At 37.2% G+C, this 19,035-nt stretch overlaps 1 protein-coding gene across 3 annotated transcripts in view; it reads left to right on the top strand.

The window, feature by feature from the left end:
• The window catches only part of LOC132204854 (nipped-B-like protein), a 31,022-nt gene that overhangs the window by 460 nt on the left and 11,527 nt on the right, over window positions 1-19,035 (top strand). Inside the window, exons 2-24 of one of the 3 annotated variants that reach the window (XM_059633690.1) lie at window positions 369-447; window positions 508-676; window positions 726-856; window positions 2,173-2,592; window positions 2,650-2,726; window positions 2,794-3,019; window positions 4,020-4,115; window positions 4,172-4,333; window positions 4,388-4,578; window positions 4,630-4,858; window positions 4,911-5,137; window positions 5,202-5,468; window positions 6,130-6,552; window positions 7,672-7,906; window positions 7,961-8,211; window positions 8,271-8,516; window positions 8,568-8,694; window positions 8,745-8,914; window positions 10,273-10,560; window positions 11,191-11,580; window positions 13,852-14,116; window positions 16,209-16,399; window positions 18,350-18,658. In XM_059633690.1, coding sequence (XP_059489673.1) covers window positions 381-447; window positions 508-676; window positions 726-856; window positions 2,173-2,592; window positions 2,650-2,726; window positions 2,794-3,019; window positions 4,020-4,115; window positions 4,172-4,333; window positions 4,388-4,578; window positions 4,630-4,858; window positions 4,911-5,137; window positions 5,202-5,468; window positions 6,130-6,552; window positions 7,672-7,906; window positions 7,961-8,211; window positions 8,271-8,516; window positions 8,568-8,694; window positions 8,745-8,914; window positions 10,273-10,560; window positions 11,191-11,580; window positions 13,852-14,116; window positions 16,209-16,399; window positions 18,350-18,658 — 5,157 coding nt within the window. In that variant the 5' untranslated portion in view covers window positions 369-380. Of the gene's footprint in view, window positions 1-368; window positions 448-507; window positions 677-725; window positions 857-2,172; window positions 2,593-2,649; window positions 2,727-2,793; window positions 3,020-4,019; window positions 4,116-4,171; window positions 4,337-4,387; window positions 4,579-4,629; window positions 4,859-4,910; window positions 5,138-5,201; window positions 5,469-6,129; window positions 6,553-7,671; window positions 7,907-7,960; window positions 8,212-8,270; window positions 8,517-8,567; window positions 8,695-8,744; window positions 8,915-10,272; window positions 10,561-11,190; window positions 11,581-13,851; window positions 14,117-16,208; window positions 16,400-18,349; window positions 18,659-19,035 lie in introns of all 3 variants that reach the window. The other 2 variants (XM_059633688.1, XM_059633687.1) reach the window with 2 other exon arrangements.

The following is a 19,035-nucleotide window of genomic DNA, read 5'->3' as shown; positions in this document are numbered from 1 at the left end:
ATTATTTACATGTTCATTGCACAACATTTTAACTCAATATCTGCTTATATTAAAAAAAAAAACCTTTTCTAATATGAATTGAAATTTTTCTAAAGTGTATCAGTTTAAATTGTCAGTTTTTTTGAATATGTAATAATAATAATAAGGTGCGTGTACAACATGATATTGTAGATACGCTACATAAGCACTCAACTTTTGAATTTAGCTATGGATATTGGAAGTGAGGATTCAGAATTCAGAGGATTAGAGATTAAAGAAACCAGAAACCATTGTTGTAGGCTCATTTTTGGATGCAGCAAATAAAATATTGATTGTAAACAATGTGACAATTGTAACATGTAACATTTAAGACGTTTAATGATTTACAGAGTAAACCTTTTATGATGAACGGAGAGATACCAAGTGTTCCAATCACAACCCTGGCCGGCATTTCAAGTTTGACAGATTGTATGTAATTTTCACCTTTTTTTAACATGATGTTAATTTTTTATTTTATTTACCAATTAGTGTTACCTGAAATGCCTCTGCCAACTCCGCTGCCGCAAACTATGAGCAATAAATCGTTGCTGTTTCATCCCCGCGTTGCAGAGGAGGCCCAGATTTTGCTCAGTGTCCATGATGAAAACTTGGTACCTCAGCTCATTCACAGTCTGGTTGAAACGTCTGCTGAACACATGTAAGTCATTTTTATTTAGAGAATCGCTATAATTATTTTTAAACAATAGTGAGCTGAAGGACCATTTCGCAAGCACAGACCACCCAATTGAACACCAGCAAAACATCCCTGAGTTGTTGAAAGCCATTTTACTGAGGAATCCGAACACTTTTAAAGGCCAACAAGCCCAAAATGCCCAAGGTAACAAGTAATTTAGTTACATATTATTATAATTGTTTATATTTCACAAGTGAAGTAATGAAAGGAATTGCAAAATATTTACAATCACACCGTGATTGTTCTTTTTTTTTCGATAGTTTGGGTTCACGCGGTGGCCGATCTCTTTTTGATGTCGGGCGTTTAAGCAGACCTCTGCTAGTTGTGATACACTTTCTGCTCTTTTTTCCAAATTAATTTTTTCATGTATGACTTGAGTAGAATAAACAAACAACCTAGAGGGATGATTGAGACATAAACACACTAAATTTCAGCCCTCCAGCTCAAAAAATAAATGACCCCCAATAACATGGAAAAAACTGATGACTGCCAAAATTTAATGACACTTTGAGGTGATTGGTTCCATTAGAATCAGGGTGAGATTGAAGTTAATGGCTCATTTTTTTCAATCTTTGTATTGACTGAGAAGAATAAATAATAATAACAATTGACCTAAAAGAGTGAATAATAAAAATACAAAAAATGTTAAGTGTCTGCTTTCATGGAAATGAAGCGATTGGGCTTTTCCATGATCATCTCGAGTGTCAACTTCTTTAAACAAATACCTGCTTTCAGTCACGTTTTTCTTTTCAAAATTAATAATTTGTTAAAAATCTTTTTTTATGCCTAATGTTTGAGCTTTTCAGCTATTCATTTTTTGAGCAATCCAATAAAGTTGGGATTCAATTTCTGTCCTGCTCAGATTTTGCAGGGGGTCAATTTGATTTGAAAGGACAGCACAGTTAAAAGGGTTTGCTCTGTCTTGCACACCGGCTTTGCATAATTTGCATGTTGCTGGTTCTTTTTTTATGCTGAATTTATTTAAGTAGTTTCAGATTCAGATAATATTTATTCCTGATAGATCAACATATGTACAGAAATAATCTTTGGAATAGGTCACTGTAATACAGCTATATCTCAATACAGCTTAATAAATTTAAAATACATTTCAAATACAGTTCACACAATTTTACACAAAAAATATTCATGCACGTCATAGAAAATTTTGTCGCCGAATATTAATTCCAATTCCTTCTTAAACACTTGATAACTATCAATGTTTTTGATTCAATCGGGAAGATGATTGAAAATTCTAGGGATCAAAATGTGAGGGGACTGCGCAGTCAGCAACAGTCTGTTTGGTTTGACAAATAAGTCTTGCTCCGTTATAGGTTTATTTCGAGTACTGCTGTGTGATGTTTTTAAGCTTATTCTGATTTATTTATTTTTGCAATATAATGAAGTTATTTCATTCAACTGAAAATGAATGGAGAATTGATAAATACCATTTTCTTGCTCAGATAAAGCCTCCTGTCTGAAAATGCAGCCAAGTCAGCAGATGAAAGCACACCACACCAACAACTTTGGTCAGCAGGCGGCTTTTGGGGCCATGGACTCGGTTTTCGCTAACTTGATGCCACACAACCAACCAAGCAAGATGGTTAACAATATTGGTACCCTACCACCACTTGAGCAGTGCTCTTTCTCAAGCAGTAATTTTGGTCTCCTTAATGAGGCCCTGCCTTCATTGTTATTGCAACACGGTTCTTCGTCTCACCCATCTCAGCAGAACCTTCTCAAAGGTCTGCATGACGAAGAGCAAGTAGTTAATGGAAGCAACATAGGTCCCCACAGCAGCTTCTCACCAAATCGCTCCTTGCAGAATTGTATTGATTCCCCACGTCCTGTCAAGCAAGTGCCAAATGTTATATCAGCCAATGGTATGCTAAGTCACTATAAAAATAAATTAAAAATTGTAGTTTTCTCATTCTTCTCAGCTCCAGGATCTGCAAGGAATCCGTCTGTTTTTAAAATCAAGGAGCCCAGAGTTATGCTTAACAGGTTGAAACCAGAGGTGAGTTGAAACCCAAATTATTTCATCAACATATGTCCACAGCTGATTAAATTTCATAATCATCCAGGATGAGGCTCTGATGCAGAAAAGCCTGAAGGAGTTTGCACAAAATAAGCCGGACCTAGCTAATAAGTTGGGTATTACCATCAGTGTCAATAACTCTAAGAAGCCAACACCAGGAAGGTCAAAGTACAAAGAAATTTCTTCCTCGTCCGGGTCTGAAGATGAGACAAAAACAAACTCAAAATTCTTTAAGAGCAAGGGCCGTGAAAAAGAGGCACTGAGGAAGAGGGGTACGAACAGTTAATAAGTATTTGAATTATATTATTGACAAAAAGCCATCTCTAGAGAAGAGATCTTTTGTCTAAAGGTGTTTGCCAAAAGGTCTTTTGTCCAGTAATCGGCATTGTAGTCCAAATCTTTGCTAGAAAGTCCCCAACCAGGGGTTGGGTTTATGTGCTAAGGTTGCTCGACTCTGGCAAGAGACCAAGCCAATAGCCTAATAAGCTCATGGGTGCCATAAGGGAAAAAAATTATTTTAATTCTTGTACTCGGGTTACCTATAATTTAATGTTAAATAAATAAAAATATTAGGTCAAATTAACTCAAAATCTTATCTAAAACTGAAATAAATTCTATTTAAAATGCAAGTACGTCCTTTTTATTATCATTGTGTATTTGTCCACTGTCCAATTTGCTACATCACATTTTTAACATGTAATTGTTAAAAACAATTTATTTGAAAGAAAGGAATTGTTGGACAAAACGGCAAACGGCACCACCACTCCAAGAATTATGCTAAAGCTTCCAAGATTGCCGCAATGAGCCTCTTTCTTTTGGAATACTTTTTATTTACTAGTAAATATTAAATTTCAATTTTTTTGTTTTGCTTATGGCTCCATTAGCTTCTTAGGCTATTGGGTTGGTCTCTTGCCGTAGTCGACTCTTGGCACATTTGTGCTTCCCAACCGACCTGACTCCTGGTCAAGGGCTTTCTAACAGTTGTAGTGTTTGCATGCCCCCCCCCCCCCCCACCTCCCTTGAGACCTTAAACTCCTGTCAATGCCACTAAGGTATTAAAATGAAATTCACGACACAAGCTGAGTTTTTCTAGCTCATGGTTCAGAGGAAACATGGCAGACCTTCAAGTGGAAGTCGGAATAGCTTTGAGCGCAAACGCACTTTTGACTTTTGCCAGCTTTTTTTATTGCATCCATGTTTGTTTTATATTTATTTATATATTTTTATATTTATAAATTTTTTAATGTTTTCATGCTTTGCTTTCTTTTTTAGAGAGGCAAGAAAAACGAAGTAGACAGCATGATGATGATTATGATCTGCCCGACTTTGAATCTCCCTCTAGAGGGAGGAAGTTAAACTCAGTTGATGGTAAATTTATTGAACTGTAAAAAAAAATTATTTATTAGTTTTTCTATGAATTTAAGAATCCCCAAGGAAAAAAATCCGTAGAATTGAACGAAAGCTGGTTCCTGTGATTCAAAAACTTTCCACTGATGAGCTGATGGAGAGCAACACCTATCAGCGCTTTAGCCAATGTGTTGACTTGATTTTCGACAACACTGAGGATTTGGATTTGAATGCTGATTGTGGTAAGTTACTTAAAATGTAATTACAATAAATTAAATGTTGAAATACCTTAGATGAAGATGCTGATGTTCCAAGTGAGGCTCTTATTCCGAAGTACCAGTTGCAAGACTTATACAGTGAGGCTGCTAAATTGAAAGTAGTGGGGGCCACTCAGTCCATTCCTTGTGAAAGACTAGTGAGGCTCCTTAACATCTTGGAAAAGAACATAAGAGATGGTTCCAAAGTTTCCCCCCTTGCGGATCCAGTAATCAAATCCTATAAACTTTTTTACTTATTCATCAAAATCTTTGTGCAGGATGATGATGAGGAGGAAACTAAGTTGTGGCATGACATAGCTATGGAAAGAGTGCTAAGGGGTGTTGACTCATCCCTCTCCGTATTATACATTCTGACTTCAGCCAACATGCCCAAGAGGGTGTACTTAGAAGATGTGATAGACAGAGTTGTTCTCTTCACTAAGTATCAACTGTCTAATACCATATTTCCATCGTTTGATCCTGTCTACAGAATAACCTCTAATAAAGGCAAGTTTGAAACTAGAAATGAATTAAAAGTGAAATAGGTTTTCCATAACAGCATTTTGCCCCAAGAAGAAGAAAGTACACAATAAAGAAGTGCGCGAAAAAAGCATTTTGCTTTTGTACAATAAGCTTAATGAAGTCGTTGGTTTGCTGTCTGAGCTGTTGTCAATCCAAGTTCTCACAGACACTGCTGTTTTAAATGTGTCCTCTCTCAGTGTATCTCCATTCTTTGTCGAAAGTGTCTCTGAACTGCAGCTGTCGTCTTTAAAATTAGTCACAACCGTAAGTTGATATTTTGCAAGCACAAAATTTTCAGATTTTTTAATAGATTTAAATTGTTGTACAGATTTTTACCCGTTACGAAAAACACCGGAGGTTGTTGTTAGATGACATTCTTGCATCAATTGCAAGACTGCCAAGCAACAAGCGCTCTCTCCGTTCGTACCGCCTCAAAAATCAAGACTGCATTCAGATGCTGACTGCTCTGGTCCTGCAGTTGATACAGTGTGTGGTTGTACTACCTGACCGCTTGCACAAGCCGTCTGGTGATGTAACTTCTCTTATTGCTCAGAACAATGAAACTGATGGTTTATTGAATGAAAGCATCACAGCGGTAAGAACAAAATATTTGTAATGTTTAATGCTCACAAAAAAACATTTTGAGAGAAAACTCGTGAAAAAACCCAAGACAAGAATAATAGCATGACCAATTCAATTCAATTTTATTGTTGTTCTGTAAGACTAGAATATTAACAGTAGTCTTTAGTACATGTCAGGTCTAAAATTAAAATTTGGATAAAAAAAACCCCTTGCTTAGAACAAAGGAAAAAACTAAAACATAAGCGCAAGAAATTAAAATTTTGGTCAAGAAATTGAAGCGTCTAAAATATATTTGGTTGCCCCTGCAAAAAAGGCAATTTAATTTTTTGCAAAAATGTGTAAAAATAGTCAATTATGTATGTGGCCTTTCCTGAAATTTTCAAATTATCTCTTATTGTTAGTCATTCCTATTCAACAAAACTCTCAAACTTAGTTCTCCAATTTAAATGTAGGACAGTTCTTGGGATTTGTGTCCGCATGAATAATCTTTTGTTTTTTTTATGGTACCCTTTAGCTTATTAAGCTATTGGGTTGGTCTATATTTTTAAAGAGTAATATATTTAATTGAATATGGGTTTTTTGTGAAGTTGCGTCTTGTTCACAAGTTTCTTTGTGCCAACAACATATCCATCAGTAATAATTCATTTAATATTATTAATTCCTAATTAATTTAGGTTGATCGAGATGTTTTTGTGCGAACTAGGCACGACCTGGCTATTCAGTTGGCAGGCACCTTCTTGACTGTATTTTTGAACAAATGTGGCAACAAGAATGAAGAAATTGACTACCGGCCCCTGTTTGAGAATTTTGTTCAAGATCTACTGACCACTGTCAACAAACCTGAGTGGCCTGCTGCTGAGCTACTGCTCAGTCTCCTTGGCAACATATTAGTTAAGAATTTTATGAACAAAGGAATAGAAATCGCCCTTAGGGTTGCCTCACTTGACTATCTGGGCGTTGTTGCTGCTAGGCTGAGGAAGGATGCTGTCTCGTCTAACCTGAAGGTAGACACTATCAACAAACTGATAAACGAGATTAAAGAGGAGGAGAGAAAGGATTCTGATGACTCTGGCTCCAAACATGACTTGAAGAGCAAGGTAAGTTCATTGTAGGCTATGTGAAATGGCGTTAGTGCGAAGGCGGGGTACATGGAGGAGCAAAAAAACAGAAGCGCTATGACAAGCCTATTTTTTTTTTGTCCATACCTCTTGGGAATGGCAAATCTCGTGGGCCAATATTATGGCTGGCCTTCGACCCACAGGGCCCGGGTGAAAGAACATGGGTTTGGTTACTGGGAAGGGAATTTAAATGATGGGGAATGGTTTTGACTGCCGCCTGAGAATGGGAACTAAGCTGGTACTCGCCTGTAATGTCTGGTAGAAACCGCAGAAAACAAGACTGCAATTTCTCCCGTATCAACCTGTTGCAGTAATCAATGTATTTCTTATTTCTGAAGTCTTGTTAGTTAACCAGCCAGAAACATAGCTTTTTCATACCCTGACCCCATAGCCTGCAAATTATCAGCCAAGTGCCACAATCAGTTTTTTTATATAATAATAATAAATAATAGTTTATTGCATTATGGAATATAATCACATATAAAACCTCCCCTGCGACCCACCCACAATGAAGATTTTTTGCACTGCAATGGTGTCTCAAATCGTCCCTTATACACAAAACCCAAGGTTGGAGAAATTGACCAGGCGCAGTCTTGATCATTTTCTCTTCCTCTCTTAGATTTAGATTCTGACAGTATTTGTTCCGGATAAATATGCATTTAGATACTGGAAAAAAAATATTTGTAATAGGTCACAAAAAAGTCATTGGAAAGGTTTTCGTCCAAAAATGCTTTTTCAAACTTCAACTGAAAATTTGGAAATGATCCATAAAAAATCGGAATTCATCTGAACGCAAACCGGCCGAAAAATATCGGAATTCGTCCGAAAGCTGGTTATGAAAAAAACCTTTTTACTAGATAAGAATAAGAATAGATTTTTTATTTTGTTAAATTATAAACACACTGACAGTTTTTGAAATATGTCATTTAATTACTTCTCACAATCAGGGCAATATTTCACTCAATATAACGCAATAAATAAATATAAGATAGCTTCAATCAAAATAAAAGTTATGTACGAATTGGATTGCTTTGAGATACCAGAAGGACCCCGCCTTTGCAATGGTTAAATATTTATTCAAGAAGCAATTTTTTCTAGAAGTGTGATAACATATCATCAATGCAAGAAGAAGAGGAGCGGTGTCAGTATCTACAGAAGGTCCTTTTAGACTTCTTAGCAGTTAGTGGACAAGGCGATCAAAGTTACAACTACGCTAGGCATTTCTACATAGTTCTATGGTTCAAAGGCGCAGGGGACGAGATTAGTAGACACTTTGATATAGCTCTAAAGAATAATAGAAAAGTCAAGAAAAAGAAGTCAAAGAAACATAAAGGTAATGAAATATAGAGAATAAATTAAATTAAAAAAAAATCTTTTGAATAATTAGCAGAGTCTGAAGATGATGATCTTGATGAAGATTCTGATCAGAAAGAGGAGCAAGAAAACGCTGAGGTGACTTACTTGGTAGAAGAAAGAAAAGGCTTTCTCATGTCCAAAGTGAAACCCTTTGAAGACCATGGAAGTGGCAAGACGCAGATTTTGCAAACTTATATCGATTATGAGAGCGCAGAGCTCATTTGTAGATACCTAGCCTCGAAGCGGCCATTTTCTTTTAGTTTTGATGTTTATCTTATGCAGGTAAATATATTCAACCGTAACATAATTTAGATATATATATATTTTATAAAAATTTGCAGATTCTCAAGGTCCTTAATGAAAATTCAATTGCAATCCGTACGAAAGCAATGAAGTGCCTCACTATGATAGTCGAAGCAGACCCAGCCATACTGGGCCGAACTAATATGCAGCTGGGTGTGCAACACTCTTTTTTAGACCATTCAACATCTGTAAGAGAAGCAGCAGTGGATTTGGTTGGCAAGTTTGTTCTTAGTTGCCCCAAACTTATAGACAAATACTATGAAATGTTGTCACAGCGAATATTGGTAAAGAGTTACTTTGAAATTATATTTTGTTCACTCAAGTCTCAATCAAAGGATACTGGTGTGAGTGTGAGAAAGAGGGTGATAAAAATCATGAAAGACATATGCATTGAATGCCCAGAGTTCCCCAAAATACCTGAAATTTGTATAAAAATGATAAGGAGAGTCAACGACGAAGAAGGTTTGCCGTTAGTTAATTATTATTTCACTGCTAGAAACGATTGATTTCAGGAATTCGAAAACTGGTCATGGAGGTTTTCCAGAACATGTGGTTTACCCCAGTCAAAGAAAAGCCACATTTGGATAATGCTGCTTTGCTTAGGAAAGTACTTAATATCACAGAAGTCGTTTACCTGTGCAAAGACACTGGGTTAGACTGGTTTGAGCAGTTGCTTCAAAGTGTGAGTTTATTTTACCTCAAATTGTTAAAAGTATACTTTTATTATTGTTATTATTATTATTATTATTTATTGACTTATGAGGCATCACCACTATGTAATTACTCATTGTGACGCGCCCCATTTTCAAGATAGTAAAAATGAGAAAAAAACACGACAAAATTACAATTCGTCAATAAGTTGAAAAAACTTTGCTATAAAATTTATGGGCATTAACAAATCGCCTCGAATTGCACTCTGACCTTTAACAGCTTTACTCGCGCAAAATTAGTTACTTGCTTGTATCCCTTAATATTTAGGCTATCGAACTGTCTGCTTTATTTGGAGGGAATTGGCGGCGCACATTTATCCCACGAAGGGGCGTCAAGAAAAATTGTGCGATACATTGCCTGAACCGTAAATTTATGAACAATTTTATTAAAAAATAAAATGAATTTCGTTCTTGTCCTTTAACTGTGTTATCGGCCCAATGATGCTTGCAAGGTTTACAATTTTGCTAGTGTTTTCACTCTTTGCGTCAGAATGTGTCAAGTTTATGAAAAAAATCCCTCACTTTTTGTTAAAAATTCTGAAACAAACACACATGGAAACCATAACACGAAAAATAACCCTGTTTCTTTTTATATATTTATAAAACCTGTACAGCTAAATCTAACAACACAGTCCAGAAATTATGATTTAAAAAATCTTTAACAAACTTCCGGAGAAACCAAAGCGAATTGACAATCTCCCCACCTCCGTCGGCCACGACTGTGTGGCACAGTGGTTAGTGCGCTTGGCTGAAGGCCTTGGGTTCTATCCCGGCTAGGGTCAGGGCTTGAAAAAGTTCTGGTTCTGGCCGGCTAGTTCACAAGATTTCAGAAAATCATAGGAGGTGCATTGATCACTGCGACAGGCAGATTCGGGAGGAATTGCAGGCATTTCGTCTGCAATTTCGGCTATGCAGTCTGGTGTTTTCTGCGGTTTCCATCAGACATTCTAGGTGAATGCCGGCAAAGTTTCCATTCATAGGCCGCAGCCGCTCACCTTCCTCATCTTTGAAATTCCCAACAACCAAACCCATCCTATGCTCCTCTCTCCCCGGCCCAGTGGGTCGCAAGGTCACCGTGTTATCAGCCCCGAAAGGGGAGAATCCGAGTTATCGGCCCTTGCGATTTAGCAGCCTGTCTGTTACCACTGGTGCCTTTCCCAAGAGGGATAAACAATTAAAAATAAAATAAATTCATTTCAATTAAAATTTAAAAAAGCTAGATGTGAAACAGAACTTTGCAAAACCTATAACGAGACCAAAAAAAGCGTTGCCGCTATATAATATATCCCTTAATATATTGTTTTTTAATTTCTTGAATATCTATTTTCAGTTATTTAAGCCAAAAGAGGACAAGGAAGATTCGGCCAAGGTGCAGATGCAGCCACCAGCGCCATTGCTGACAGCTTGCCGGCAAATAGTGCAGTGCCTGATTGAGAACGTTTTGCGGCTAGAGGAGACGACCTTTGAGTCCATGTCAGAAACGATGACACCAAAAGAGGCCTTGTCTCAAAGACTGGTAGCGTGTCTCACCACTCTGTACCTGCTGGCCAAAATTCGGCCTCAACTGCTAATAGACCATGCCACAACTCTGCAGCCTTACTTGAGCCTCAAGTGCAAAGTGCGTCCTGATCTGTTGATCTCAAAATTTGTCCTTTATAATTTTAATATTTATGTTTATTTTGCCTTCTCAAAAATTTTTAAATTCTAACTAAAAAATGACACATGACATTCAATTACTCTGATTCAGTTGGGAATATATCGGTGTGGAAAAGAAAATTTGGATAGGTGCTGTGGGTACTTACTCGTTCGTCTTGCACAAAAATGGGATGGTAAATTTTTTTCGAAAAAATTCTTGGGAATGTAGATGTGAGTGCCTTCTGCATCTCTGAGAATGAATGAGAGGTTTAGGGGTTTGCACACACTTTCAGGTATGATGGAGAAAGGAGTGGGTGGATTGTAGTTGGCTGTTTGTGATAGTTTATATTATTATTATTGCTTTATTGTTTTATTCTTCTGTTGGTAATAACTTTTGCACTGAGTGACACAAAGTTTATTTATGGACAATTCCATGGAGGGGATGTAAAATCAATTATATTTATCCCAAAAGAGCTCGAAGTTATTTGTCATATCTGTAAAATTTTATGACCATTTTATTGTGTCAGTTTTCCTGTTAACTTTTATAATTTAATTTTGAAAAATGGAAAGAATTTGTTAGAGAAAATTAATTAATATTTATTTTGTTTTGCAGAGTCCGAGTGATTTCCAGATAATCAGTTGTGTAGCAAGGACACTTGAATTAGTGGTGCCCCTGATTGAACACCCAAGTGAGTCGTTTATGGCCCAGCTGGAAGAGGACTCTGTCAAACTGATCCTACAGCATGAAAAGTCTGTGGTTGCGAGCTGTTTGTCTTGTCTTGGTTCTGTGGTCAACAGTGTCACTAAAAATTTCAAGCTGATTAGAGACTGCTTCAAAAACTACTATGGCACAATTTCGTCATACAAGCAACTTCACTTAAAGGATAGGAATGATCCTCGACTGGCTCAGCATAAGGCTTACTTCAAGAGGGCTCTGTTCACAGTCGGCCTACTCATGAGGCATTTTGACTTCACCATTCCTGAGGTCAACGAAGGCTTGCCGGTGAGTTTTCTAGACAGACAAGATCATATCCCTAATACACATCGCAGTTGTGTTCGCGTGTGTGAGTGATGTGTGTTTTTATTGAAAGCCACAAGCTGACTCTGAATGCATTCGATCCTAAAACGCTTTGGTAATGTTAATACTTTTACATGGGAGCACAAGTGTTCGCCTCCAGCCCGAAGCTTGCAAACCCACAACAGAGCTACCCACAGAGGGGATGTCTGCAAAAGGAGTTCTTTGCTTTTAAAACCCCTTTTTGCAGACAACTCCTTTTGTGGGCAACTCCGTTTTGGGCTTGCGAGCTTCGGGCTGGAGGCGCGCTCGCCCGAGAACGTGGTGAAGGCCGGCTCCGGGCGGGGTTCCTGAGGGGGCTCTTGCGGAGCCCCCTCATGAACACAGCCGCCCTTTTGTCCTCGCCCTCCGCACGGCCTTCCCCACGTCCTCGACCTCGCTGCGCCTCCACCCCTCGCTCGCGGCTTCTGCAAAAATTAATCTTGGGGGGTTGCCCACCTCCGAGTTGCCAGTTCGTGGGGCGCCCACAACTTTGGCCACGTGCAACACCTTTTAATTAATTTGCCGTGCGTCCCGCCTCCTATAAGCATGCGTCGCGCCTCTTACAATGGTGAAAAGCGCCCTCCCGGGTTCGCTTATTTGCCCTTCATTGGATTTACGGCCCGTCGCGCCTGCTATATGGGTGTGCACGGCCCTCCGGAGGTCGTCCTGCCCCATTCTGAACCCATCCCAAGGGCCCCTATTCTTCCTATCAGTCCCCTACATTAAGATTGTAGGAAAAGATTTGCGTCGCGCGTGCTATACATGTTGCCGAGGTATCGATGGAATAATCGGTTTTCTTAACAATTTTACCGCCACCAGTATTGAGCGCGCGACGTAAAACCAGTATTGTATGCGCGACGTAAAACCACTATCGAACGCGCGACGTAATGCAAGTGATGCCAACTGAAATCAGGGATTTTGGGAACCACGTCGCGCGTACTATAACATTACCAACACTTTTGCTTCCAAATTGAGCCTATGAGTTTTAGTAAGTGGTTTACTAGAGCTGGCTGCCAATTCTCTCCCAATGTGATTTTTCTATTTTTGTTGACTTGTTGCGAGAGAATAAATGAATTGAATTGAAATGAATTTACCAAACAAAATGCTCGGAAAACCACGTTTATCGCCCTATGATCCGGAATATCTCAAATTTTGAGAAAAAAAATAAGTAGCACCAAATGTTGATATGTTGTTTATTACTAACTGGAGCAACTTTTGGCTATTTTGGAATCAAAAATTTTATTGCCTTGGTACTTTGGTAGCAACTGAAAAAAAATGATCAAAAAATAAATGACCTTCAGGTTTGACCTATGACCTTGGTCACTATATAGCAAAGTTGTAGGGCGTCTAATAATCTACAATTTTGCGCTATTTGCAACAGGAGCTGAGATATTTTCGATTTTTTTAAACGCCCCTGTAAAATAGGCAATTGTGAGAATTTTGAAAAATCCTTCTTAACTATTTGTTTAAACCCTAAGAGTAACCAACCTGCCAAATTTCATTCAAATCGGTTGACCCTTGCCAAAAGTTTTGCCGTTTAAAAAAAAAAGTGCCAAGTGAAAATGATTTCTTATAATTTTCATTTGTTTGTTTGGCGGTGGCCGATCTCTTCTTTATTTCGGGCGTTTTAGCAGACCTCTGCTAGTTGTTTCTGCTCATTTTTTTCCAATTCAATTATTTTTCATGTACGACTTGAGTACAATAAACACATAGTTGGGCAGAGCGCGCTCTGCACTCTGAGCGCGATCGCACGATTTTCAAAATCGTGAGCGAGAGCGCGAGCGCATTGGTCGCTGAGCGCAGCGTTCATTTGCGCTCATTTTGCGCTCAAACAATAAGTAAAATTTCCCAAATTTGATCAAAATTTGTAATGAAAAACTGTGTTTTTATACCAAAAATCTTCAAAACTGATCCCAATTTTGGTAATTTTACTTCAACTTTATCATTTTAATTGCCGATGGTTTTTTTTATATTAAAAATGTTCTAAAAAGTCGCACTTTTTCCCCGGATAAAAATATTATTGAGCGCAAAGCGTGAGCGCAAGACATTTTAAAAATTTGAGCGCGAGCGCAGAGCGTGAGCGCACTGATGCCAGTGAGCGCGAGCGCAAAATTGTTGAGCGCACCCATCTATGAATAAACAATAATAATTTAAGTTAAAAAAATCTGGTGAAATTTTTAAAAATTTTACCTGAAACGTGATTTTTTAACTTTCTAGACGGACATCAAGGATCAAGTATTCCAGTCGTTCTTTTACTTCCTGCAGAACGGCAACTTTGACGTGCAGTACTTCACTCTTCAGGCCATCGGCTCCATGTGCATTAGGCACTATGACTACATGCTTATGTCTGAGCTGAAAAGAATGTATCACCTGCTGCTGACTGATAAAGATGCACACATCGCCATGCGGATCCAGGTTCTTGGCAACATAGAGACCTATCTGCAGGAGGAGGAGATGCGCATGATCAAACAGGACCAAGAATGTAAGAAATATTATAAACTATACTGTTTCACTAGCACTGTGTGCCTAGTTTTCTCCCAACCAAATTTTCACGATTTTTCCGACTTGATTGGAGACAAGGATGGACGCGATCTAAAATATAGTTGCGATCTTGAAAGTTAAAATCGAAAAAATTTGTGATCGTGGTCGAGACCGCGATCTCAATATGTTGCGATCTTTTGCGCAAAGATGCGCCCCTTGGATGTTTTTCACGGTATAGGAAAATGTAGCTCTTAGTGTGTACTGCGTAGAACAAAAACCTTGATTTTCTAAATGCGATATTTTTTTTATTTTTGAAATTACTTCCAGTGTTAAATTGTAGTGACAAATCGCTGTTCTCAAAGCAGAACAGCGGATCAGATGTCTGTCAATCCAAGTTCAGATTCAGATAATATTTATTCCGTATAGATCAGCATAATAATGTATTTATTTATTTGTTTATTTATTTATTCTCCATTCATAGTACAAACAACGCAAAAAAAGTACCCTGTACCAAAAAAAAAAGCGGAATCATGCATTGACATCAAAAAGTACAAGCATACAAAAAAATGCCGAAAATCAGGAGTCGGAAATTTATGTACAATGCTGGAAATACTTTAGAATAAATAATCAGAAATAATCTTTGGAATAGGTCACTGTAATACAACTTTATCTCAATATAACTATAATACAGCTTACTAAATTTAAAATAGATATAAAATACAGTTCACACAATTTTACACAAAAAATATTCATGCACGTCATAGAACATTTTGTCGTCGAATATTAATTCCAATTCCTTCTTAAACACTTGATAACTATCAATGTTTTTGATTCGATCGGGAAGATGATTGAAAATTCTAGGGATCATAATGTGAGGTGACTGCGCAGTCAGCAACAGTCTGTTTGGTACAGAGGCGTAGATTCAAGATTTCTTTATTTTGTTAAGCATTATATACCACATAACATACATAGTAATATCAGCTTTTTAAAATAAGTCAGTGTACATTGCATTATTTAAACGATAAAAAAATTAAGATTTTTTGTTTGGCTGGTATGTATTTATTTTGTAGTATTTTTTATTTTTCTGAATTTATCCTCAAAAAATTATCATTAGCAAAACCAACAAAACTTTCATTTACAGCCACCGTTTTAGTATTTACCTCAGGGAAAGACTCTCCCTTGACTATAGCCGTTTAGTCGTCGGCGAACAAGTCGGGCCAAGAATACAGCGAGGGGAATATCATTTAAATACATGGAAAACCCAATTGGGCCGAGAACTGTGCCTTGCGGCACACCCCTACTCTCTAATATATACGAGTTAATAAACTCCTCATACCTATCACAACCAAGGTTCTTAAGCTGTACAAATTGTTTCCTATTTGATAAGAAGCAGGCCAACCACGAGAGCAAGTTCTCGTTTAGACCGTATTGTTTTAACTTATGTACAAGGAGAGGTGGATGAAGAGTGCCAAATGCATTAGAGAAATCATACAAGACAACATTCACTTTTTCTTTTGCTTCTACTGATTCGTACAAAGATGTTAGATAACTATATAGAGCGGTTAAACAGAGGAATAATTTTGGCTAATTTCATACTGTCAGGAAATTTCCCTTGCAAAAATGATTCATTTATAAGATGAGTGAGCGGGGCGGTAATGTAAATTGAAATTTTTTATGACACTAGTTGAAATACCGTCCCATCCAGATTCTTATTATTATTATTATTGTTTATTCTTCACAGTGTAAAGAGTGCAACACCACCCCTTTTTCTTGACACACGTGTACAATGGCTGATGTCAGCCTCAACTCTCAACTCCCAGTTAAACATTCAAATTATTAATTACTCTCAACCAAAAACAAAAATTAATAGAAAAAATGGTGAAATGGTATCACAGTTAGCAGATGTCTGCTAAAAATGCGCGACATAAAAAAATTTCAAGTTAAAATTAATTTTTTTTACATTGACTTGATGTAAGAAGTTTTGTATTTCAATGTATTGAATGGAGAGTATATCAAAAATTAAAATTTTATATCTAAAAAAAATTAAATTCAATTTATTAAACATTTTAAAAGTCCTATTATTGTATTCGCAGGGGCCAAAATGTCAAAAAAAGAAAACCTGAAGGAAATGGGTGACGTAAGCTCTGGAATGGCCAGCACCGTGATTCAGATTTATCTGAAGGATGTACTTGACGCGTTTCTGCACCCAAATGTCACAGTCAGAAAAGCCGCCCTCAGAGTCATACAGCTAATTTTGCAGCAAGGCCTAGTCCATCCTGTTCAGGTAAACGATTTAATCAATCAATCATTTATTGTCTTAAAAAATTATTTAAATATTTAATATTGCATGTTATTTTTTAAAAATTTTAAAAACAATATTTAATAGTATAAAATATTGGTAGCAACAAACACCCAAACTGCATTTTGGTAATTGCACCAAATCCATGTTCAGCCCATCAAACCCATTATTACAAATATTGCAAATTAGTGGATTCACCTGAGCTTCTGATAAGCAGTTTGGCTAGTCTGAAGTATACAAAATTGTAATTATTGGAGGATATTGTAATCAATATAGGCAAAAATTGAATAAGTGGGGAGCAGTGGGTCGTTTTCGTTGACCTGCGGCCATCGGATCCACCACTGGGACTGGAGTTAAACCTGCAGTGCACTAGGGAAATTGGACCAAGGAATCCAATTTCTTGTCAGATTCTGGAGGGCCTATGCGGTCTCCCTCTTGAAGAGACCGGCAACAACAGCTTCCCATTAAATAAGCATTATCCTGGAAATTCTGAAAGAGAAATATTGGCAGTGAAGATAACAGGCATTGTTCTTGATGAAAACAAAAAATTTTTATTCAAAAACAAACAGCGCTACCAGTTTTGGTTACGGTCTGCAGTGAACTGTTTCATGAGTTAGAAAATACAAAAAAAAATCACCTATATTGAAAAAAACTTAAAAAAAGGATATTTTAAATCATAAAGCTAACAAAATTTAAGAACCAACCACCAACCTATTAAGTGAGCATGTGCGCTGCTTACTGACCAATTAAAAAAAATGAGCTAAAAAGACATTGATTGGGAGAGGTGATCTTTATTGAGTGATAGCGCGTGGCGCGGCTGACCTTTTTTTTAATCTTGGGAAAGGCATCAGCGGTAGCAGACAGGCCTGCTAAATCGGGTTTGGTTGTTAGGCATTTCAAGGATGAGGAAGGTGAGCGGCTGCGGCCTATAAATGGGAACAATGCCGGCATTCGCCTGGAATGTCTGATGGAAACCACAGAAAACACCAGACTGCATAGCAAAAATTGCAAACGAAATGCTTGGAATTTCTCCTGAATCTGCCTGTCGCAGTGATCAATCCTATGATTTCCTGAAGTCTTGTGAACTATAGCCGGCCAGAATCGGAACTTTTTCAAGCCTTGTCCCTAGCCAGAGTAGAACCCAAGGCCTCCAGTTTATCAGCCAAGCTCACTAACCACTGTGTCACACAGTCGGACTGTTGACTTCCTCTCAAAAAGAGCATCCACTTTTGGTCTAATTGGTGACTTGACTCGGTTGGTTAATCAAATTATTACCTCATTCCGTTGCTACCAGTACTTTTCTTTTTGATTGCTTTGCTCAAATACAGGCGAAAGAAAGTCAGCTTTTCCTTGACGTGTTTTTGTGAGTTGTTTATTGTTCAAGAAAAAACAATACCCTCCTCAACATTCTACATATTTCGGTTGCAGGCTGCAGCCATAATTAATGAGCTTTAAAATTATTTTGACAAGAATTAGTACAAAATCAATCTTTTTTCAAAAATTATTTTACTTTCAAAGTGTTTCAAAGTAACAATTTTCCGTGAAAGATTAATGAAATATTTCACGCTTTGAACTCTATGTCAAATTTTGTTTTAAGAATTGTTTAGTGGGAAAACAACGTAAAGCTACAAATCAGCAAATTAATTAGAAAAACTAAACTTCCTGACATATAATTTTATTAGTCAGGAGGCAGCGCTTGAGTTTATAATTGTGGTAGAATTTCACGATCGAGGGTTGATTCATGGTGATTTGAATTTGAAGCAGCCGATATATGTCGAGCAGGATAAAGTTTTTTCTTAAACAAAAATCCATCGAGGAATAGCCAACTTTGAATTAAAATCACCGTAGTTTATTCTTATTTGCATGATGGTTTAAATAAAACAAAATTTTTGATATTACATTCATTTAAGAGTAATTATGTTTTTTTGGGAATAGATTGTGCCATACTTGATCTGCATGAGCACGGACCTTGAGCAGTGCGTGAGCCACAGCGCTGACAAGCAGCTGCAAGAGATCGAGAAGAAGTACCCTGGTTTTATTCACATGAAGACGCTGGATGGCATTTGGCTTTCATTCCGTCTGCAGGAGATTATCCAGAATGATGAGATTGTGCGTGGTTTCCGGACTAAAGAAAAGGAATTGCCTACAGCTCTGAATGGCTTCCTCTACTCTATTCTGCGCAACACTAAGCAGCAACGGCGAGCTGTATCCCTGTCTATTCTCAAGCAGTTTGATGAGCAAGCGGTGAGATATCTTCTATAAATATATATATATATATATATATATATATATATATATATATATATATATATATATATATATATATATATATATATATATATACATATATATATATATATGTATATATGTATATATGTATATATATATATATGTATATATATATATATATATATATATATATATAAAATTGTAAACTAAAATTTTTATTTTTTAATGACTAGAAGAATAAGCAAACTGATTTCGAGAACAAAGACAGAAATAAATGAAATTTTCCAGCAGGCACTTTTTTTTAAAAAAGGGAAATACTTTTGACAAGGGGTCAACCGATTTGAATAAAATTTGGCACATTGGTTGCCCGTAAGGTGCAGTTTAAAAGGATT

This window comes from Neocloeon triangulifer, unplaced genomic scaffold, assembly GCF_031216515.1.
Source record: "Neocloeon triangulifer isolate White Clay Creek 2 clone unplaced genomic scaffold, ASM3121651v1 ptg000022l, whole genome shotgun sequence".
Taxonomy (NCBI): Eukaryota; Metazoa; Arthropoda; class Insecta; order Ephemeroptera; family Baetidae; genus Neocloeon; species Neocloeon triangulifer.
Note: the sequence above shows the minus strand (reverse complement) of the source record. Positions and strands in the feature narration are given on the sequence as shown.